General features: G+C 45.7%; 3 protein-coding genes across 18 annotated transcripts; 2 read left to right on the top strand and 1 right to left on the bottom strand.

Annotated features, from left to right (window-relative positions):
- Positions 1 to 14: 14 nt before the first annotated feature.
- washc4 (WASH complex subunit 4) lies at positions 15 to 11,119 on the top strand. 9 transcript variants are annotated; one of them, XR_013451072.1, is made up of 34 exons: positions 15 to 167; positions 691 to 830; positions 928 to 981; positions 1,061 to 1,126; positions 1,410 to 1,455; positions 1,548 to 1,615; positions 1,701 to 1,783; positions 1,984 to 2,026; positions 2,121 to 2,224; positions 2,449 to 2,569; positions 2,676 to 2,799; positions 2,891 to 3,018; positions 3,558 to 3,718; positions 3,809 to 3,935; positions 4,067 to 4,192; positions 4,314 to 4,421; positions 4,519 to 4,665; positions 4,748 to 4,827; positions 5,129 to 5,234; positions 5,463 to 5,579; positions 5,706 to 5,874; positions 6,073 to 6,227; positions 6,311 to 6,385; positions 6,460 to 6,564; positions 6,668 to 6,802; positions 6,981 to 7,089; positions 7,287 to 7,353; positions 7,542 to 7,628; positions 7,760 to 7,956; positions 8,095 to 8,191; positions 8,271 to 8,467; positions 8,877 to 8,973; positions 9,296 to 9,378; positions 10,500 to 11,119. XR_013451072.1 is itself a non-coding variant. In XM_040163530.2 (34 exons), exons 1-33 carry the CDS (start codon positions 107 to 109, stop codon positions 9,340 to 9,342), a joined length of 3,498 nt encoding a protein of 1,165 aa, XP_040019464.2. In that variant the 5' UTR covers positions 15 to 106; the 3' UTR covers positions 9,343 to 9,378; positions 10,500 to 11,119. The 9 variants fall into 9 exon arrangements, 5 of the variants coding, with proteins under 5 accessions (XP_040019464.2, XP_040019462.2, XP_040019463.2 ...); XR_013451071.1 differs by having other exon boundaries at positions 9,293 to 9,378; XM_040163530.2 differs by having other exon boundaries at positions 7,809 to 7,956.
- On the bottom strand, positions 10,225 to 17,276 carry LOC120809605 (CCR4-NOT transcription complex subunit 2). 8 transcript variants are annotated; one of them, XM_040163535.2, is made up of 15 exons: positions 17,003 to 17,276; positions 15,873 to 16,001; positions 15,687 to 15,762; positions 15,440 to 15,587; positions 15,140 to 15,322; positions 14,940 to 15,019; positions 14,243 to 14,368; positions 13,888 to 14,012; positions 13,654 to 13,774; positions 13,163 to 13,319; positions 12,809 to 12,870; positions 12,369 to 12,418; positions 12,162 to 12,262; positions 11,702 to 11,846; positions 10,225 to 11,623 (listed from the first exon to the last, which is right to left on the bottom strand). In XM_040163535.2, the coding sequence occupies exons 2-15, from the start codon at positions 15,987 to 15,989 to the stop codon at positions 11,537 to 11,539; spliced, it is 1,578 nt and encodes a 525-aa protein (XP_040019469.1). In that variant the 5' UTR covers positions 15,990 to 16,001; positions 17,003 to 17,276; the 3' UTR covers positions 10,225 to 11,536. The 8 variants fall into 8 exon arrangements, with proteins under 8 accessions (XP_040019469.1, XP_040019466.1, XP_040019467.1 ...); XM_040163532.2 differs by having other exon boundaries at positions 15,687 to 15,783; positions 17,003 to 17,230; XM_040163533.2 differs by having other exon boundaries at positions 15,687 to 15,783; positions 16,669 to 17,108.
- A 1,426-nt stretch (positions 17,277 to 18,702) lies between these two features.
- lrrc10 (leucine rich repeat containing 10) lies at positions 18,703 to 21,007 on the top strand. The gene is made up of 2 exons (XM_040163527.2): positions 18,703 to 18,916; positions 19,161 to 21,007. The coding sequence occupies exon 2, from the start codon at positions 19,308 to 19,310 to the stop codon at positions 20,148 to 20,150; it is 843 nt and encodes a 280-aa protein (XP_040019461.2). The 5' UTR covers positions 18,703 to 18,916; positions 19,161 to 19,307; the 3' UTR covers positions 20,151 to 21,007.
- The last annotated feature ends 61 nt before the right edge of the window (positions 21,008 to 21,068 follow it).

The raw sequence follows: 21,068 nt of genomic DNA, 5'->3' as shown, positions 1-21,068 counted from the left end.
TTCCCATGAGCGCTAGCGACCACTCACAAAATCATGAGACCTGTCATGGGACCCGTGTAACCCCGCTCTTCAACAGCAGTGTTTGGGGGTCTGATCTGCTGGCACCATGGCGGCAGAAACCATCGCACCTGACTGGGAGTTTGACCGTTTTGACGACGGTTCTCAAAGTGAGTACAGTCCCGTCCCGCCGTGTCGCGTAGCGACGCGCTTAACGACATTAGCATCCGGTGCTAAGCTGCTAGCTGGGCTGACCTGTCACCGGGCGCCGTCTATTTGCTGGCACACAAACACGTCTGACTGTTTAATGCTAAGCTAATGCTCGTCGAGTAAGAACGTTAAATGTAACGTTATATCTGCGCGGCAAGTTGTCATGTAAAAGGATGCGCAAGTAAAGCGAAGCGACGCCAAACGTCTGCTAACGTTAATCACCGCAGTTTGACAGTCGGCCACACTCGGCTAATTTTGACAGGAGCTCACAGTGGGGGAAGTGTCCACAGTGTCCGGTCTCCTGCCTGAGGGTTGATATCCCCGTCCACCCAGCAGAGACGAAACGGGGGGGGGGGTTATTGATTTTCTGTCTATTTTTCATAATCGATAAAGAGAGTCTTTCCTTTTTGTGAGATTTTAGCAACAACAAATAAAAGGCTGTGCACTGCTGAAGTGTCTTCGATCAATCCCTCCATTGTGCAGAAATACACACAGAGGTTCAGCTGAAGAACTACAGCAAGTTTCTGGAGGAGTACACCTCCCAGCTGAGGGGTATCGAGGAGGCCCTGGACGACTCCATCGGGGACGTGTGGGACTTCACGCTGGACCCCATCGCCCTGAAGGTGAAACACCGCGACACCAACATGGAAATACCGGCGTTGTTTTGACACAACAACAACACCTGTGCAACTTCCTTCCTCCCTCTTCTCTCTCTCTCAGCTTCTCCCATACGAGCAGTCGTCCTTGCTGGAGTTGATTAAAACGGACAACAAGGTCGGCCCGTTAAAGACAAACCCAGATTGTAATTTGCAGTTTTCTCATTTATTTTAATTTAATGTTGTGTTTCACGCAGGTTCTGAACAAAGTCATTACAGTTTATGCCGCGCTTTGTAGTGAGGTGAAGAAGCTCAAATACGAGGTGAGCATAATCACACACGCTGCGCTATCGCAATGGGTTTGGTTTGTGTATTTCGTCATATCTGGCCTGAAGGTGCTTTGTGGGGTTTGAATGATGTTGTCGTGTTCTTTCTGGAGGTCTAACAAATGTGATGAATGCCTTGAACATCGCTGCATTTCCCAGTACTCGTTGATCAGAGAAATACTGTGACGCTGCAGTGTAAAGAAATGTCCATATCCCTTTTTTGTGTTGTAATGTAAGAGGCAAATTGTGACTGTGTCCTGATTTTGTGTTTCCTTTTCAGGCAGAAACCAAGTTCTACAATGGTTTATTGTACTACGGAGAGGGAGGTAATCCGTCAGATATTACATTTTGCTCTCATTCTTGGTTTGCTTTCCTGATCAACTGATAAATAAAACCGATTTGTGCATTTCTGTTAAAGTGTCTAACACCAGCGTTGTTGAAGGAGAGTCCCAGATTCAAATGGGCAGATTCATCTCATTCCTTCAGGTGGGTAATGAAGACTTCTCTGCTGAATCCCACAGCATTTTGTTGAAATCCCCATTAAACGTCTTCTGTTTTCGCTGTTTGGCAGGAACTGTCCTGTTTTGTATCCCGATGTTATGAAGTGGTGGTCAACATTGTTCATCAGCTGGCTGCCCTCTACAACAGCAACAAGTAATGTTGCACAGCGGATGCACTGTTCTGGTCTGATTGGCTCGGATACCCGTGTTGTCAAAAGGAGCCTTTGTGCGCTTTGTGCAGACGGAGCGAGAACTGACAAGACAGCATTTCTAGTTTAAGTGCTCACTGATTGTTTGTGTCTCCTACGACGCGTGACAAAATGTACTCAAGTATTTTCTCCTCTCAAATCTCAGGGGTTCGACAAAAATCATTGAGTCATCTGGTGTCCATTTCCAGGTGGGTCTTAACGTTTTGTCAATTTTAGCAGTTGCTCTGTGTCATCTATGTAAATATTTCTTACTGTGTCTGTTTTTGTGTTCCCTTTTTGCAGATTGTGTACGAACACCTCGGGGAGTTGTTAGTGGTTCTGCTCACACTCGATGAGATAATGGAAAATCACGGGACACTAAAAGATCACTGGAAGATGTATAAAAGGTAAATATGCAACCAGTGCGATATCAGAGAAGATGAAGATGATTTTTTTTTTTTTTTTGCTGCTGTAGGCAAAATTCATCTGTTCGTGTTAAATTATCTGGATGATCACGAAGGACACCTCGAATTGAAACCATTCAAACGAAAATAATAATACATTTCATCTGTTTAAACCAGACATCGTTTTATGATCTATAAGTGCTTAATATGTAATCACCTTCTTGTAGGTTATTGAAATCTGTGCACCATAACCCGGGGAAATTTTCCATTCCCGAGGAGAAGCTGAAACCCTTTGAGAAGCTCCTGCTGAGGCTCGAGGGGCAGATGCTGGATGGCATGATATTCCAGGTGACTTCACTTCCCTCAGCTGCTTTGCTGTGTCGAAGGATACATTTCCTTTGTTTCGGGTTGAATGTATTCTGCGTGTGACCTTTCACCTCACCCGGTGTGACAGACCTGTGTGGAGCAGAGGTTCAATGATCCCGGGGAAGGAGGAGCTGTCGCCAAAAACAGTGCCTTTGCCGAGGAGTTTGCCTTCAACATCCGCACCATATTCACCAATGTTGAGTCCAAAATTGGTCAGTTTCTCCTTTGTGGCTTGACTCGTTGGCAATTTTCTGCAAATTTGGGGGTGATTTATGGCTGTGTGTGTGTCGGTGTTGTTTTCAGGCGAACCTTCGGAGATCGACCAGAGGGACAAGTACGCCTCCGTCTGTGGTCTCTTTGTGCTGCACTTTCACATCTTCAGGAGTGTTGACAAAAAGTTCTACAAGGCGCTGCTCGACATCTGTAAAAAGGTACCTCTCCGTTTTCTATCGTTCACAGCACTCCCTTAACTACTGTAATGGCAAAAATGAATTGTTTTATTAGATTAAATGTCTAAAGCTGACTGCACCAGGTGTGTGTGGGAACGGCCTCAGCAGCAGCAGCGTCGGAGCACTTCTTTGTTCGGATTGTCGATGCATGACGCAGCTGAGTGGAGGAAGGAGAAAGTGTGAATGTGTATTCAGTCCTACGCTGAGACAAAGGACCCGGGCAGAGGTGTCAGGAAAGGCGTTGAATAAGACGTGTATTGCGACTACGTTCAAGTCTGTGTTCTTCGGTTTACCATAAGAAAATCAAGGTGTTACCCCCCGTGAATGACACTTGCCACTGTCTGTCCACGTGTAGCTGTTAGTCTACCTTGCATGAATTGCAAAGAAATAAACACAATAGACCACTTTGATTCACAAGAGACTCTATAATTTATTCACGATCGTTTGAGAAAATCTATTCACACTATTTCTGTCTTTGAACGTCTCTATCACCTGCGTATTGTGTCGGCCTTCACCTCCAGGTTCCGGCTGTCACTCTGACTGCCAACATCATTTGGTTTCCCGACGCCTTCCTCGTCGCTAAGGTCCCGGCGGCAGCTAAACTGATGGACAAGAAGAGTCTGCTGGCGATCAGAGCGCAAAGAGACGTCCATCTGCAGCAAAGAGCACAGACGCTGACAAAGTCAGTGGTGCCAGAGATCCGTCACGTTCACTTCATTGTTTATTTTTAGATGAGTAGAATGTGACTGCATCCGTTGTGTCTTCCCCTCAGGGATGTGCAGTCCTACTACGTGTTTGTAACTTCCTGGATGATGAAGATGGAGTCCATCTTGTCCACGGAGCATAAGAGTGGCAAGTTGTCAGAAGACCTGAACAGCAGGTGCAACGTGTTTGTGCAGGTAAGGGCCGGCGATGTCATCGCTCAGCGAGGCCTAGCGGGACATAAACTACTCGTGTAAGATTATCTGACCGATGGCGTAGCTTGTTGAAGATCTAGCTTCTCTTTAATAAAGGTTCCTGTTCCTCACAGGGCATCCTGTACGCGTACAGCATCGGCACCATTATCAAAACCACCATGAACATGTACATGTCGATGCAGCGGCCCATGACCAAGACCTCCGTCAAGGCTCTGTGTCGACTCGTTGAATTGCTCAAGGTGCGTGTGCGCATGTGTGCACGCCATCTTGTGCCTTTTGTACTTTTCACCAGTGCATAGTTTGAGAAAGAAACTAACGGGGTCATTTAACATGTCTCTTCCTCCCCCCCTCCCTCTTCAGGCCGTGGAGCACATGTTTCACAGGCGCTCCATGTTTGTGGCGGACTCAGTTTCTCACATCACTCAGCAGCTGCAGTCGCAGGCTCTCAACGCCATCGGCGTCGCCAAAGTAAATGCACACCCACAAAAAAACCCTGATCTTCATAGCGGGTTTGCAGAGTTGTGACGGAAATATTTTCTGCTTTTCTAATCAACTTTCCCCGTAGAAAAGGGTGATCTCCGACAAGAAGTACAGCGAGCAGAGGCTGGACGTGCTGTCGTCTCTGGTTCTGGCAGAAAACGCTCTGAGCGGTCCCAGCACCAAGGAGCGGCGCCTCGTGGTGTCTCTGGCCCTGTGTGTCGGCACTCAGCTGGTAGGCTTCCAGGTTCCTCGTCCATGTTATGCAAACACTTGGTCTCCACTGCCTGACATTGAAGTCTCTCGCCGTCCTGTAGAAAACCTTCAAAGATGAGGAGCTGCTTCCCCTGCAGCTGGTTTTGAAGAAGCTGGATCTGATCAGTGAGCTGAGCGAGAGGTGCGATTTTTCTCCTTTTGATCACGTTTGAAGGGCTTTATTCAAACGTGTCGGTGACATAATCGGCCTTCGCGTCGTCTGCCAAGAACCGGAAAAGTGATTTTCATAGAAACATTGCAGAACTGCACATGCATCACCTCGGCACCTCACTGTGCTCGATTAGTTGCTGAAACAAACCTTTTGAAATTGCATCTGACACTCGGAGGCTGATGTTGGATCAGAGCTCCTTTCACGAAAGCAATTTCACGTTTTCTGTGATCTACTTTCCCGGCTTACGACCTGTTCTCCGTTATTCCTTTAGGGTCAAGCTGCAGTGTGACTGTAGTTTCCTTTACTGGCACCGAGCCGTGTTTCCCATTTACCTAGACGATGTGTACGACAACGCCGTGGACGCCGCGCGCATACACGTAAGCAGTGTGGTGCGATCGCACGCACTCAATCAAAATCTCAAATTTCAAGGGAAGCTGAATGAATGTTGGATTTACTGCTTTACCGGATCCCTGGAAGCTTGAATATGTTCTAATTCATATAAGCTGCTGTCTGTTGCGAGTTTGATTTTAAACGTTACCGGTTTCCCTTCTGATTGGGTCTGATCGGCCGCCTTCCCGGATGTCGTCTGTGATTTGCTGGAACAGTACATGTTCAGTGCGCTGAGGGACAGCGTGCCCTCCATGTTGTACGCCAAACACATGGAATCATGCGACCAGCTACTGGAGAGCTACGACAAGGAGATCATGGACGTGTTCAACGAGGTAAGAACGCATGTCAAAGAGTTGAGGCTTAAAGTTAAGGAATTTGGTTACTTTGTACAAATCAAAGAGCTTTGCGGTCCCATCCTTAACCTTCATGTGCATTTACACATCTCGTTCTCACTGTAGCACCTACTGGACAAGCTGTGCAAGGAGATTGAGAAGGACCTGCGTCTGTCTGTCCACACCCATCTGAAGCTGGACGACAGGAACCCGTTCAAAGTCGGCATGAAGGACCTGGCCCACTTCTTCTCCCTCAAACCCATCCGATTCTTCAACCGCTTCATCTTTATCAAAGGTGAAAAACGTTGCGTTACGCTTTTTTTTTCTCTTCATGTACATTTATTTCAAATGTAATCAAATTCAATGTTTGCTGAAGTGTGCGTTCTCTGAGTGCTGGTAGTGTGTCAAGTGCCTCATGGTAGGAGGAGGTGAAGTGCTGACACCTGCTGACAACTGCAAGACTACAAGTCTATTCCTTTTTTTTTTCATGCAGCCTATGTGACTCACTACCTGGATAAAACCTTCTACAACCTAACCACTGTCGCTCTCCACGACTGGGCCACCTACAGTGAGATGAGGAACCTGGCCACGCAGCGCTACGGCCTCATGATGACCGAGGCCCACTTGCCCAGCCAGACTCTGGAGCAGGTCAGTGTGCACATCAGGACAGCGGTGGAGTTCTGATTCAGGCGACGCATATGTGGTCTGTTATAACCGTGTGTCCTCGTCAGGGTCTGGACGTTCTGGAGATCATGAGGAACATTCACGTTTTCGTCTCCCGCTACCTTTATAACCTCAACAACCAGGTAAGACATGTCTCATCCGATGTCCACCTTCTGGACCCTGAACCTGGTTTGAACGGGTTTTTGCTCTCCGACAGATCTTCGTAGAGAAGGCCAGTAACAACAAGCACTTGAACACCATCAACATCCGTCACATCGCCAACTCCATCCGGACCCACGGCACGGGCATCATGAACACAACGGTGAGTTCACAGCTCAGGTGTCCGTCTGTGGCCTTTTCTTTCGGATGTGGGCGCAAAGTGTTTCGCGGAGCATGTTGCACAGCTGCACTCTTCTTTCAATCAGGTGAATTTCACCTACCAGTTCCTGCGCAAGAAGTTCTACATCTTCAGTCAATTCATGTACGACGAACACATCAAGTCCAGACTCATCAAGGACATTCGCTTCTTCAGGGAAACAAAGGACCAGTCTGATCAGAAGGTAGGAAACGCTTGGTGTCTGTTCAGAGGCCGCACGCGGTCGCACAAACGTAGCACGTTGGACTGTTTCACAAAATGTTGTGCTTGTTTAGTTTTTTTAAAATGGTCTTTCTGTATTTTTATTCTTGGAATTAAAAAATGCGTTTTCACGTCACTCATGTTCCATGTTTTTGTTGCAGTATCCATTCGAGCGAGCAGAGAAGTTTAACCGCGGTATCAGGAAGCTGGGCATCACTCCGGATGGACAGAGCTACCTGGACCAGTTCAGACAGCTCATCAGCCAAATTGGTGAGAAATATATATAATGTGTGTGTGTGTGTGTGTGTATAATATATACATATATATATATTACATTTATAACTACACATTTTATAAAATGTGCATATATATATTTTACATTTATAACTGTGTGTGTGTGTGTGTATATATGTATATGTGTATATATATATATTTCAAACTTTTATATATAAACTTTTGTTTTGCAGGTAACGCCATGGGCTATGTGCGTATGATCCGCTCTGGAGGACTCCACTGTTGCAGCAGTGCTATCCGGTAAACGAGAGTCCAAATCCTGCTTTTGTGCTATTGTATTTTTTATTATTTTATATATTAATTATGTTGTATATTATTTTTACATATTGGGCAAAATGTGCCTGTGAAAGCCTCTAAAATGATTTATTGAAATATTAGGATAAATCCTTGAGTTGCTGTCATATCTCACTGGTGTGTTTTTGTGTCAGGTTTGTCCCTGACCTGGAGGATATAGTCAACTTTGAGGAGCTGGTGAAAGAGGAGGGACTGTCAGAGGAGACCCAGAAAGCTGCTAGGTAGGGTCATTTTAAGCTGCCTTCATTTTAAGTTGAGCTTTAGCCTCATAAATCAGTTTTGGAATGTTCTGTTTTTCAGTTATAGACTCGGTCAAGATACTTTCAGTACATTTCCACTTTTGCCCCTGCAGAGGGCGCCCCAGCTATAAAACAATACCTGACATGTTGGGTCATTTCCAGTGTCCTGGACGCCGTGCTGGGGGATCTGACCAGCAACTCTGCCGAGGGCACGGAGTACTTCAAGAAGCTGGTGGCGGTGTTTGCACCCGAGTTCCGCAGTGCCAAGAATATGCACCTGAGGAACTTCTACATGATTGTACCCCCGCTGGTCAGTGTTGAGACGTCTTCTCTGTCCCCTTGTTTTTGTCCAACTTCCCCTCCTGCGCAGCATTTGATTTGGATTGTTCATCGTTAGTCTATGCGGGGGGCTCGCGGTACTTTGATGCACAGCTAATCTCCCCCATAGACGGTGAATTTCGTGGAGCACTCCATCAGCTGCAAAGAGAAACTGAACAAGAAGAACAAAACCGGAGCCGCGTTCACAGACGATGGCTTCGCTATGGGTGAGTATTGTCTCAATGTGCGTGGCGGCGACGCTTCGCTGTGGCGATTCACACGCCGTTCTCGCTCTCGGCGTCGCAGGTGTGGCGTACATTCTGAAGCTGCTGGACCAGTACCTGGAGTTCGACTCCCTGCACTGGTTCCAGGCCGTCAGAGATAAGTACAAGAAGGAGATGAACGCCGTGGTGAAGGAGCAGAGCGTCCAGACTGCCGGCCAGGATGAAAAGCTCCTGCAAACGATGAACCTCACTCAGAAAAGGCTGGATGTCTATCTCCAGGTACAGTCCCTCTAGCGGGGGGATGTCAACAGGAAATATAACGTTGTCATGGACTCTGTGAGGTATTTCTTGACTGATTGGCCGCATTAAATCATCTTTTGACGTTTCTTTTTGTAATGTAGCCACGGATGTGCAAACTACTCCCACTCACTTAGATAATGATGAAAAGGTTTCTGACATTTTAGTCTTCAGAAACTCCTCCAGATGATACAATCTTGGACGGTTATTGCAGCAATTCTGAGCTAATGGGAGGTTTTTTTTTACTTCTTTAATGGCCCCTTGAGCGGTTTGTCACAGAAACCGCTCCAGCTGCTGATCATATGAATCAATCGAGCATCTCAAGCAGATTCTTCACTTCGCGGCGTCGGACAACCTCTGATGTGAGATCGTTGTTTCTTCTTCCCTTCAGGAGTTTGAGCTGCTCCACTTCTCCTTGAGCAGCGCGCGGATCTTCTTCAGAGCAGATAAAACCGCAGCCGAGGAGATACAGGAGAAGAAAGAGAAAGGTTTGGCTGTGTTCTGATTAATGGAGTCTTTTAATTATGCAAAACCACCGGCACACCCAACCTGTTCTGAAGGCTTTTTGTAGAGGATTAATGAAGGAGGAGGTCGGTGTCTTTAAGCTCCTTTTTTAGATTACTGAAATAACTCTCCTGCCGTTCATTTAAAATACATTACACGTTACTTTTTTGTTTCCTGGTTTATTGTTGGTCAGAAGTGCTTTGATGCACGCTCACAGCTATTCTCTGCCCAGCTTCTTTGTCCTTGTTTGTTTACATTTCAATACTGGGCCAGTAAAGATGATATTTGTCTCCCGATTCAAAGCAGGAGGTCCTTCAGATGGCTCAACCCTCACCGATCCCATCGCAAAGTGACTCTCCCCGTCAGAACAGCGGCTCAGTGTTCAAAGCGTGAGTGCTGCGACATGAGCCCTGCAGGAGGAGGGAGTTTGAAGAGCGTTTACTGACGAACAGCAGACAGCCGACGGATATTGTATTACGTCCCGTACTTGAAGTGCAACAGCAGGAAGCATCTACAGGACATCTCCAACTTTTAATGTGTCTGTAACATCTAAAAAAAAAAAAAAGTAATTTGAAGCATTTACGCAAACGACTGCAATTTCAGGTGGCCTGGTGGCTTAGCAGGTGTAATGTGGACGTCGACCCGTTCCTCTGCCACGCTGCCTTCTAACACGCGCACTTTCAGTTGTGACGGGTGGGCTTTCTGCAGCGGACGTCACGGCTCTGCGTGACCTCTAGTGATCAGCGACCAGTTTGCGTCTTCGTTTATTTGCCACATCCTTTCATTCGCGGCCTTTAATGGCCGCTGTCTCAAATGCCTGTGTAAATTGAAGTAGTGATGAGGACTCTTGAGAATTCATTGTATAATCTTCTTGTTCATGTGCCATATTTGTCTACAGCTATTGTTTTATCCATTTTATACGTTGTACAAGTTGTGAATGTGCCTTCATAAAATGTTTCAACTTCAACAACTTACTTATAGAAATATTACAAAAAAATAGATTCTTGATCGGTTACTGCAGCGTCGTCCCATTTTTATATCTACTAGCTGTGGTACATTCCATGACTAATGAAACTTGCACTCTGAATTGAATGTATAAGGGCCCGATGACATGTTCTAATATTCTGCTTGTCAGTGTAACTGTGAACAAAGCTGAACTACACATGTGGTTTAGTTCATTCTAATAGAAATGACTCAGAGGTTCTGTCACTTTAACAGTAATAAACACACAGTGCTTCAGGAAAGCCTTTTCTGCTTTATTACAAAGAAAAGCTTTGAACTTCTGAAAATACAAGATTGGTCTGGTTCATTTTTTTTTTTTCCTCAATTTGACAATTTTCAGTTTCCTATGAAATGCTGCTGTCCGAACAGCTTGAGCCGAAATACATCTATTTTACGTTGGACAAATTCGTGGGGTGATCGCCATGTTTATATTTTGTTGGGCTTTTTTTCAGCTGGGAATCAGGCCTTTCCTTAAATTACATTTTAATTTTGTTTTCTTTTGATGTAGGTGCCAGTCGACACCCTGTCCAGCAGATCAAGAAATGTCCTGTTGCGTCCACATATTGCATCCATGCTCACCTCATGAAAAACGAGGTAAAAGGCAGGGCAAAATTTCTTCCAAAATAGATGTCATATATATATATATACATACATATATATATATATAGCAGTCATATATACACATATATACTAATTTATGTGATGCAAAGAAACAACAAAAATGTACACATTTCTTACAAAATTGTAACAAAGACTGGAAATTGTTATTTTTTGCTCAGGAGCAACGTGGGGGATTTGTCCACATTTGTGGAAACCAAAGTAATCTCCCAGATTAGTGTCCATGTTCAACTGGCACAGAAGGAGAAGCAGAGGATGAGACAGGAAACAGTTTGTTGTTGCAAATACAAAAAAGGTGGAAGTCAGTAAGTGGAAGATAGAAAAATAAAAAGGATGAGATGAAGAGGGATGCATTTGGAGTAGTTGCATGAACCCGCCCGACCCGTAACAAAGGAAAAGGGGAAAAAAATATTCAGGGAGTGTTTATAAAAAAAATCACAAACAAATTTTGTGTTCTTTTATTACTAAATATAGTGCAACAATAAACATTGCATTTATTTCACCCTTTCACTTGCGTCTGAGGATGTTAACTCTCCTTGCCTTTTTTTTTTTTCCTGTTCGTAAACCTCGTTCTGTCACAGGGTCAGTCCTCCTTTCTAAAAGAAAACGAGCTTCAGATTCAGAGACGTAAACATAACACAGACCCTGCTCAAAACAAGTCAAAAAAAAAACCAGGAGGAACGAAAAGAATAAAAACGGAACAAGTGTTGGTGTTTCTGGCCAGCATGAAATTTGGGATAGGCGGCAGTTTTGATGATGGTGGTGGTTGTGGTGGTGGTGGTGGTGGTGGCGCCGACGACCCCTCCCCCCACAGTCAGATAGCCAAATCCTCGAGGAATAAAAACCGAGCCGCGTCAACCACAGCGCCCCTCCTGGACAACAGGGTTGTGTGTAGGAACCGTTGCGGCCCTCTGGACTGGTCGGGCCTTAGAAGGCCTGCTGCGCTGGGTTGTAGTTGAATGTCGTTGGCACGTGAGGCCTCTCTTCAAGCTTATCGTACTCCAGGTGGAATTCCTTTCGAGATGCAAACGCAACATTAGCACGGGAGGTCAGTCAAACTTTGTGCCAGTTTTAGAGAGGCCCAGTTCCTACCTTGGCTACTTTCCTCCAGTTGAGACAATCAAAAAAGTAGTAGGTTCCCCGCTCGTAGGTGTTGGTCTTCAGCGTGGGCTCCATGCCGGGCGCCCTCGTTATCCAAACCCGCTCTTCTTTATGGTACCTCCAGTCCCGGTTGAAACTGGAGGGTGAAGTTATGGACAAGGAACAAGACAAATGAGGAGACGCAGAGTGAAAGGCTTGAATTTTCACCCCCGACAGCTTCGAAAAGCAACAAGAATCAAAAGAAGAAAGTGCACAGCGCGCTGCCGTAAAGCCGCTCGTTAGGGATTCAGCATCTTGCGCAGGGACACGGGGGGGGGGGGGATTCGAACCACCAGCCCTGCGGTGTCCGTGTGCCGCGGTCGCCCCAAAATATTCCCTTGAACGCCTTCGAAAGCCGTCGGCGATGTTCGGACAGAGAAATACATTTACAGTTGACTTGTGAAGTACTCACAGCTCTACTGCCGCCAGAAGCTGTAGCAGGTCTCCCCCATTCATGTAGTACAGGTAGAACAACAGGTCTTCACCGTATCGTGCCAGTTTAATTGCAGCCAACTGGAGGAAGGACGGCAAAGAATAAAGAGCATTAGCTGAGTGCTGACATGTACACCCTGAAGATTGCAACCGCTGCCATCGGCACTGTTCTGAGGCTCGTAATTACCTTGTCCCTTATGTGGATATTGGTTAAGTATTCAGACGGAACGTGGAAGTCTGCAAAGGCAAGAAGTAGGAGTGACTAAAACATGTCATCTTAAATTGGTCATAGACCTTTTCTCCATTTGCTGTCATGCCAACAGAGAGATGTGAAGACCGGAGCGCTTTGTGGTGGGGAAAAAAAATGATGACGCGATGCCGGAACTGCCACATGCGATTGCTTTGAAATATCAGCTGTCACTGCTTATCGAATGCGTCCTGCCTTCAAATTTGCCTTTGAAATCATTCACCTTCACAGCTGTTGCCAACAGTGTGCATTGTAATTTGTTGTAAAAATGGTTTGGCGCCAGCTCGGTCAAATCTTGAAACATCTGGATCACTAAGTTAGGTTTATTCTAATAGATTCAAATGTCATCCTCTCCCACATAATTGAGGTGTACGTCTTACCGATGTCTTGAGGCCGACATGGCGATGAGGCCCAAGGAGAGGCAAACTTTGGGTACAGGTTTCTGTAAAGAAAGAAAATTGGAGTAAGTTCCTGGTACGAAAGACAATTGATGCATAGTAACAAAGAAGCACTTCAAAATAACAACAAAAAACTATTGAGATCAATACAGAGATGTTGAAAACGCAGCTAACGGTGGGGAAACAGAAGGAGGCTGGGGCGTAATTAAACTGAAGATTTACATAAATGAACATCCGTACCCCCGACACCTTTTACAGTCACATTTAAACTCTTTGAGATTAGATCTTGAAGACAATTTAAAAGCTGCAGAATCAAGCGTAGAACAGAGGTCTTACTCCGGTGAGTTTAAGTTGAGTCCCAGCGTTGTGAGGTCACTTCCGAGCGCCAGATGTACCATCCCCGGATCGGTCTCCGCTGCCCGGATAAACGTCAGCAGGCCAATCATGCCGAATTGGTCCGTCACCATTCCTGAGGGGATGTTCGTCACCCGACCTGCAGCCGCAGGATAATTCAGGGTTCAACAAACCGCTGGAAGTACTTACCGTCAATACATTACCTCCACGTTTTAGACCCACACTCTGTGCAAGCATTGGAGAGAAAACCAAGCCAATTCTTGATGACGGTGATGGTCACAAACAGACAAATGTAAAGATGATGATGGTCTGTTTCACACTGAATGTTATTGCGGTTTCCTCACTGCAGCCTATCCAATAACTATCTAACCCCAAATGCAGGGTAGAGAGCCTAGCTGCCTCACCCAAGTTGTGCGATTAAGAAGGGATGTCTCAGTGGAATTGGAGCGATACGATTGGCTGAGAGGTCTCACCATCGGGCAACACCTGGATCCCTTTCTTCTGGTTGTTGTTCTGTGCTGTGGTCGTCTTGTCTCCGGGGAACTTGGGCCCATCTGCATTGGATGTGCTCTTGCTTGTGTTTGAGTTCAAGTTCTAAAAAAACAACAACAACAACCAGAAAACCAAAACAACAATAGTTAGATTTAACGAGTAACCTTGACAACCGGTCAGACTGAGCTGCAGAGTCCTCGGTGGCTCACACTTACGGTTTTGCTGTCGTCGTTGTTCAACGTGGGGTCCTTGTAGTTCGGCCCGGGCAGCGCAGGGAAGTCCTCGTTATGGATGGAGAAATCCTGTGTTTGTTCCGTCGACGGCTTCGTCACCATGCCAACTTGATGATGATGATGACGATGAACATAGTGAAGTACAGATTATAATTCCCCAATAAAACACAATGAAAAAAGGAATCATAAGATATTCCTGTTTAAAAAGAAAACCTTGGCTAATGCTATAAACTCAAATCCAGAAGCTATTTTTAATTTTCTCTCTATTCGGGGGAACCTTCTTCCTAAAGCTTAATGTGGGTAAATGTGAGACACTTTCTATGGCCTAATGGCCTACCATAAGGAGCCCGTCCAGCCAGTGGGTTGAGCACCGGTGTTGGGTTTCCAGTCCCTTCTCTCCGACTCCTGTCTGCTAACGCAGGGAAGTCTGACAGATCCAGTCCCGTTACATTTTCACTCCCATCTGCAGTAATAGGAAGGTTAGGAGCTTGTAATATGTAATGTCACCTGCAACTCACTGCATCTGTGTAGTAATGTGTCGATTATTAACTTGTCGGTCTAATTGTGTTACCCTGTCATTCTAGGAATAAATGGCCCTCCTCTAAGCAGACACTGCTGAACACAACAGCTAGTTACAATAATATTCACTCACCGTCTCCTTCAGCAGTCAAAGATACAATGCTTTCAGTTTTTCCAGAAATTTAATTTTTAATTTTTTTTTATTTCTTTACTTAAAGACAAAAGAGACACATCAGTTTAAACTGCTGATCACTCTGACCGCATGCGTCTAGAAGAAGCGATGCTTCCTGCTTTAAGAAGACACACTTCACTGCACGTTACAGTGATCAAGGTCGTCTCGTCATGTCAGCAGCTCAGTTTCAACAATTGTGCAGCAAGGTATATTGAAGAAATATAATCCTCACGTAGTTTCACGTAGGATGGATTTGTCATATTCAAAACAAACACCGGAGTGTTTATTTAAATGCAACTTTAAACTAATGATCCCTTGATACATCACGAGTAAACACACTAACCTGTGCCATTGAAGATGTTGCTTGATAACGAGTTGTTCATCCCAAACCCCTGATTGCGATTCATACCAAAGCCTGACATGCTGCACAGAAAAAAGAAAAGGAAAACAAAAGATGAGGCCAAAAAATAAAAAAAGATATTCCTTAAAAAACATCTCCATCAGGACACAAAGAAGCGCGGAGCTCTGGCCGGATCCGTCTACCTGTTTATGGTGAACGGCTGGCGTGCCGGCTGCTGTTTGGGCATGCAGATGATACTGGGCGAGCTGCGGTTGGGACTCCCGAGCCCCGAGCTGCCCATGCTATTGGTCCTGCCACTCATCCCAATGCCTTGACCGACCTGAGAGTGGTTCAACATGTTCCTCGTGTTCATCGGCAACGTCCCCCTGTTGAAACATGGACCGGTCTGATTAAAGTGCATTTAAGTCTTTACACGTGGCACCTCAAATGTCGTTTCTATTCACACAAGTACGCATCTTAACTGGGTCTGCCTTCATTCCCACCTGCTTGGTGACGGAGGGGTGTGGAGGGACATGGTGGGGACCCCGGTCGTGGGGGTGATATGACTTGGTAGCTGCGTGCCTTGTGTTAGATTTCGATTTAACTGCGGCGTGCTGTTCCCTATGCCCCTCACCGAGAAGCCAAGTGCACCTGCGGAAAGGCACGGAAGGAAAACCAGGAGAAAAACTTTAAGAGCTAAGCTCCTCATCAGCTGTGGGGGCTGACTGTAGAAAGAAAGGAAACACTTACTTTGCGGACCATACAAACTTGCACCGAGCTGCGACAGCTGACCCGACGACGACGACGGCGAGGGAGACGACAGCATCTGAAGGAAAACATTTGAAGACTAGAAAGAGTAAGACGACCAGAAAGTTCCTCCTCCGGCTGTCGAATCGGGACACGGCAGGAGCGTGCGGATACGTGGACAAAACTTACATCTTTGTCCGACCGATGTGGGAACATCGACGACTGGCTGTAGTACATGCTTTCGTCAGCGAAGTCATTATCGACTACCTCGACAAACTCTACAAATTTCTTTCTAGCACCAAACATGCCTTTCGTCACCTGAGGAAGAGAGAAGCGCTGCTGTTAAAAGACGTGCAAGGGAAAGTAGTCTGGGAGGTACACAGTTTTGGAGGGTAAATTTCACATTTCTTCAGTACGTTGAACCCTTTTATCTGGCATAGTTTTTACCTTGAGTCTTCCCACTGCTGTAAAACGCCTCTTTACAATATGATTGAGGCTTTTGGTCGTTGCAACTCCTAAATGCACTTCAACATAAAATGGAAAACTCGGTATGCATTGTTTATTCTAGTTCAGTTTCAAATCGCAATGATATACTTGTCTTCGTGGGGCTTCGCTACACAGTTTTCAAAGTATGTGTCTAATTTCAAAATGATGTACACGCGTATCGGAAGAGCGTGTTGAACTTTTATTTTAAAAAAAACAAAACAATGTATACTATAACATAGCACGATTCACTTAAATCAAGTGACAGCAGCAACAACAGTCGACTTTGCCCGCTTTAAACTACCACTGGTATTAGTTATTCGTGTTAAACGGTGAATAGTAACCCAATTTGACAGTTGTGAAAATGAACAGCAGCAATGCTAACCTGCTAGTTAGCCAGGGCTAGTGCAGCTAGCTAAGGTTAGCAGGCTAAGTGCTCCTATTCAATCCGCGTTAGCGTAGCTAGCCCGAGTTCCTAAGCGCACTGCCTTCCGCAACATACCGAAACCTTTCAACTCCGAAACAACCCGACTACGCTCCCCAGCAGCGGTGGCTATACGGCAGCGTGCTGCGCCCTCGGGACCTCCGTATATCCACGGCCAGCTGTCCGTTTTCGCGGCTCAGTTTACGCTCCGTTTGCTGCAGCAGCAGCAGCAGCCAGAACAGCGGTGACAAGCTGCCGGAGCTAAAGGCTAAAGAGTCGGGCCGTTTCGAAGGGGAGGAAACCCGTCAAATAAATGTCACGTAGCGCAAAGCCGAAACGTGAACCGAGCCGATTCAATTTGACAAAAAAAATAAATGTATATATATATATAAATATATATATATATCCTCACCGCATCAATTTCCCTTCTCTACGTTAGATCCAAGATGGCTGTGTTGTATTCTCAATCAAAGGAGGATAGCCTTTACCCTCTGACCTTACAACCGGCTGACCACTTCCGTACACAAAACACACAACATGTCACAAACAGAAAGTGCACTCTGTGATCAGGCGGCGTGCGGAACAGTCACCGAAAAACACAGCAGTGAACAGAGTTGTGCTTCTTTTTTTTAAAGTGAATATTAATGACAAGTGACAAGTCCTGTGATCATTGGCTCTGTAGCTTCAGTCCCAACACAGGAGTCTTCTAATACTAATGTCAGAACAATCTGAAAGAAAATATATATATATATTTTTACAACTCAAGATGGTGACATCGTCATCAAAGTAATGTTTATTCAGTTTTCCATTGGCCTTACGAAACAGGCAAAGCGGCTCCGGGGGCCCCTAAAGTTCACTAACTGGTTTGTGTTAAATCAAAATTGATTCTGATTTTGAGATCCTGCCTTGAATTGAGAATGCATTAAATTGCAGGCATTTGGGCAGAATCATTTGCAGGATAATGCAATTGACAGTTATTGATGTTCATGTCCTCTAGTTACTACATTTGGATTGCAATAATAATCTTCACTATTACTAGATTGTAGAATAAACTGCTATACTTTAGGCTAACTATAGGCCTGTGAAAGATCTTGAAAGCTCTTTATTCACTTCGGAAACATTAAATTCCTTTTTTTTGTCAAGAAGACCTTTCATGGACAGTTTGACAGCCATACATTTTTATGTGTTTTTTTTTCTTTCAGGAAAAGCAGTTCAGAGATGACATAAATGAGGGCATAATCACATTAGTAATCCGGTAATCACTTAATAGGACAATTAATTACTCCATTGCTTTCCCTGCTATGGAACATCGACACCTTTTACAGTCACATTTAAACTCATGAACACATGAACAGGGTCTATAATGGCACCAACGTGGTTCTACAGGGTTGTGGGCCTACTGTTGCCTGTTTGAGGGCCCCCAGGCAGTGGATAAGGAGAAGGACCAGTGCTAAAACCGGTCTGGCGGTGAGTGAAGACAGACAAGGGGGCAAACAGTATCCCTTCTGATAAGGAACATGAAATTCCTTCTCAGTTTTATCGAGTTGGAAAGTAGCTCTAATTAAAGTATGCAAGATAGCCGTTGCAAATCACACCTTGGGCAACAGAGAAGTACTTCCCCCAACAAATAGGAAATTATATTGAGTTCTTAAGTGTGGAAAACTAAAAGCCCACTTGGAGGGTTTAAGCGGGATTACAGCACTAAAATCTTGTCTCTGCAATGATTGACGACACAGTTTAAAAAGCGACACTTACAAAATGTACAGAGCAACGTGTCAGTGACATTTCAGTGCACCTCTTAATATTTCTGGGATCCTGTAATTAAATTTTTTTCCTCCTTGGCAAAACACTTAATTAATTACCGCAATCAACATCAGACATACAAACTCTGGTCTTCTGCACCTTCTGTAATTTCCCACTTGACTGCCTGTGTGGCACAAACCCAGAAATCTGCCTGGGTGGATTGAAACATGATGTAAATGACCATCGTTGCTCTTTCATCACAAGGCCCTTCTTAAGCTTTGCACCCTGCCCCTCCCTCTCTCCCTCCCTCTCTCTCTCTCTCTCTCCCCCACCTCTGTCATCTCAGTGAAGTAGGGTGGGAAAGTCATTAGGCACAAATAGGGAGGAGAGAGTGGCTAGCTGTTGCTATCTCCATGAGAGTCAGGGCAAAGCTCAGAGCCACAGAGAGATGGTGAGAGGACTGCACTGGGGAGCATCTGCCATGGGAATACAATACATTTGCAGCCCATTAGATTGGATAAACAAATGGCTCACTGCTGAGAGATGGTGAGAGTCATGGACATCAACAGGAAAACATTGGGAGGTAGGTGCGTTTTAAATCTCCAATTGTGACTATCCTCACACACTTATTGTGTGTTCTTCTTTCTTGTCGACGAGTTTTATAAAAGATGCTTATTTCCACCGCGTTTTTGTGCTGTTTTTCAAACGAACGGATGCGATTCAGCATCGTAATCCTGTAATTGCTGCTAAATGGCAGCTTTAAACGCTGATGCAGTATGACAGAGATCCATTACATTGTTGCAAAACTTGTTTGGTTTCTCCCAAAGATCAATAACTCCAGAGGGGGCTGTGGTTTGGGAATTATTGGGATGCTATGAAATCGACTTCAAGACGGCAACTGCCCATTTCAGAGCCACCCTCGTCCGGCACTCAGCTGGCGCAGAGGACCAGCCCTGCACCCGAGACTCGGCGAGATGGGTAACGCCGTGCGAGGCGCCGTCGCCTTCGTTCCCTCGGAGCGCTGTCAGCGCTACCTGGTGGGGGACCTGAGGGAAATGCCCCCCGATCGGACCCTGGACCTCAGCGGGCGGCAGTTGCGCCGGCTGCCGGTCGCCGCCTGCGTCTTCCACGAGCTGGTGAAGCTCTACCTGAGTGACAACAACCTCAGCACTCTACCTGCCGAGGTGCAGGGCCTGAAGAAGCTGCAGCTCTTGGCCCTGGACTTTAACTGCTTTGAGGAGCTCCCTGCGGCGGTCTGCAGACTGCCTCAGCTCAGCATCCTTTACCTGGGCAACAACAAGCTTTACAGCCTCCCCGGAGAACTGAGCCAGCTCAAGGAACTGAACACTCTGTGGCTCGAGACTAATTGCTTCACGGTTTTTCCACAGGTAGTTTGTGAGCTCCCTAACTTAAAGACCCTGCACCTCGGTTATAACCAGATAGAGAGTTTACCAACTGAGCTGAGATTGCTGGAGGAGCTTCGGAGTATTTGGCTCGCCGGGAACCAGCTGGCGGCGTTCCCGTCGGTGTTGCTGGAAATGCACTTCTTAGCCGTCATCGACGTGGATCGAAACAAAATACGTCACTTCCCGGGCCTGTCTCACCTGCAGGGGTTGAAACTGGTCATCTATGACCACAACCCCTGCGTTAATCCCCCCGTGGTGGGCGAGGGAGTCCGAAGAGTCGGGCGGTGGGCGGACAGCCCGGACGATGTGCCGGAAGGGGACGGGTCCAAAGCGGCGGGCGAGACTGCGGCGCAGGTCACGGAGGTGCAGCCGGAGGAGGAGCCTAGCGTACGGGGTCAAGGAACAGAGTGACCTTCAGCCTGGGAGAGTTCTGGCAGTACGGAGACAACGTTCAAGTGGAACACTTAGAAAGTTGAGTGGAGTGTTGTTTATCGGGCCGGTGGCATTTGGACCATATACGGCCATGACAGGTTGTTGCGCGAGTTGTTTACGAACGTGCAAAAGGAGAAATGTCAACCCAGGAATAAAAAACAGCTGAAAATGATTGTTTATTTACACCTGTGTAAAAGGTTTGTGTCTTATTTGAATTAGTAAAACTCTATATACACAATTTCCATTAGCTACCTAAAAAAATCATCAAATCTTCCGTCTATAATATACTACTTGATATTACATACACAACATAAGCTCTCTTACACAATATTACAGGCACACAGTACACATGTTTCTATGTACTTTCCTAGTAAATTTGACTGTGAAGTTGGTCAGTAGAGCAGAGACTGAAAAAAAGAAAAGTAGCCAGTTTCAGATAATATCTGTACCTGCTGACATGAGGTTTTTAATACAAATGATGGATGATTTAAGTCAATTAGTGCACTCCCATCCAGACCAATGCATAATTCATCAGATAGATTGGCGCTGTGGCTTTGAATAGAGGCTGCTAATGGGCCATAACATCGTACGCCATAAGGTTTTCATCTGAAACTGATCGTAAATGTCATTGTCGATTTCCTCAGGGTACCAGGAAAGTGTTCTCTGAACAGAGTAAAGTGTTGTTCCACAATATGTGTCATAAATTACCGGAATCATATCAGTCTTTTCACTGGAAACGTCAGGACACACAGAGCTACTGTTTTTTGCCTTTAATTCAGCATGTCAATAAAACGATCCATGTGTGAATCTCCCAGAGGTTCTAGGGAACATACACAGACATGTTTCTGTTTCATCCTTTAAATGCTGTGTCAAAGACCCGCAATGCCTTCACACCTC

The sequence above is a fragment of the Gasterosteus aculeatus genome, chromosome X (assembly GCF_964276395.1).
Source record: "Gasterosteus aculeatus chromosome X, fGasAcu3.hap1.1, whole genome shotgun sequence".
Taxonomy (NCBI): Eukaryota; Metazoa; Chordata; class Actinopteri; order Perciformes; family Gasterosteidae; genus Gasterosteus; species Gasterosteus aculeatus.
Note: the sequence above shows the minus strand (reverse complement) of the source record. Positions and strands in the feature narration are given on the sequence as shown.

Excerpts from the sequence above, each read along its gene's own strand:
- lrrc10 (XM_040163527.2), top strand. The coding sequence starts at position 19,308 with ATGGGTAACGCCGTGCGAGGCGCCGTCGCCTTCGTTCCCTCGGAGCGC.
- washc4 (XM_040163528.2), top strand. The coding sequence starts at position 107 with ATGGCGGCAGAAACCATCGCACCTGACTGGGAGTTTGACCGTTTTGAC. Across the intron at positions 4,828-5,128 it reads ATCAGTGAGCTGAGCGAGAG|GGTCAAGCTGCAGTGTGACT; the intron begins GTGCGATTTTTC and ends TTATTCCTTTAG. Across the intron at positions 5,875-6,072 it reads CCGCTTCATCTTTATCAAAG|CCTATGTGACTCACTACCTG; the intron begins GTGAAAAACGTT and ends TTTTTCATGCAG.
- LOC120809605 (XM_040163532.2), bottom strand. The coding sequence starts at position 15,989 with ATGTTTGGTGCTAGAAAGAAATTTGTAGAGTTTGTCGAGGTAGTCGAT. Across the intron at positions 15,588-15,686 it reads AAGTTTGTATGGTCCGCAAA|GTGCACTTGGCTTCTCGGTG; the intron begins GTAAGTGTTTCC and ends GCCTTTCCGCAG. Across the intron at positions 13,320-13,653 it reads GATCCAGGTGTTGCCCGATG|GTCGGGTGACGAACATCCCC; the intron begins GTGAGACCTCTC and ends CTGCGGCTGCAG.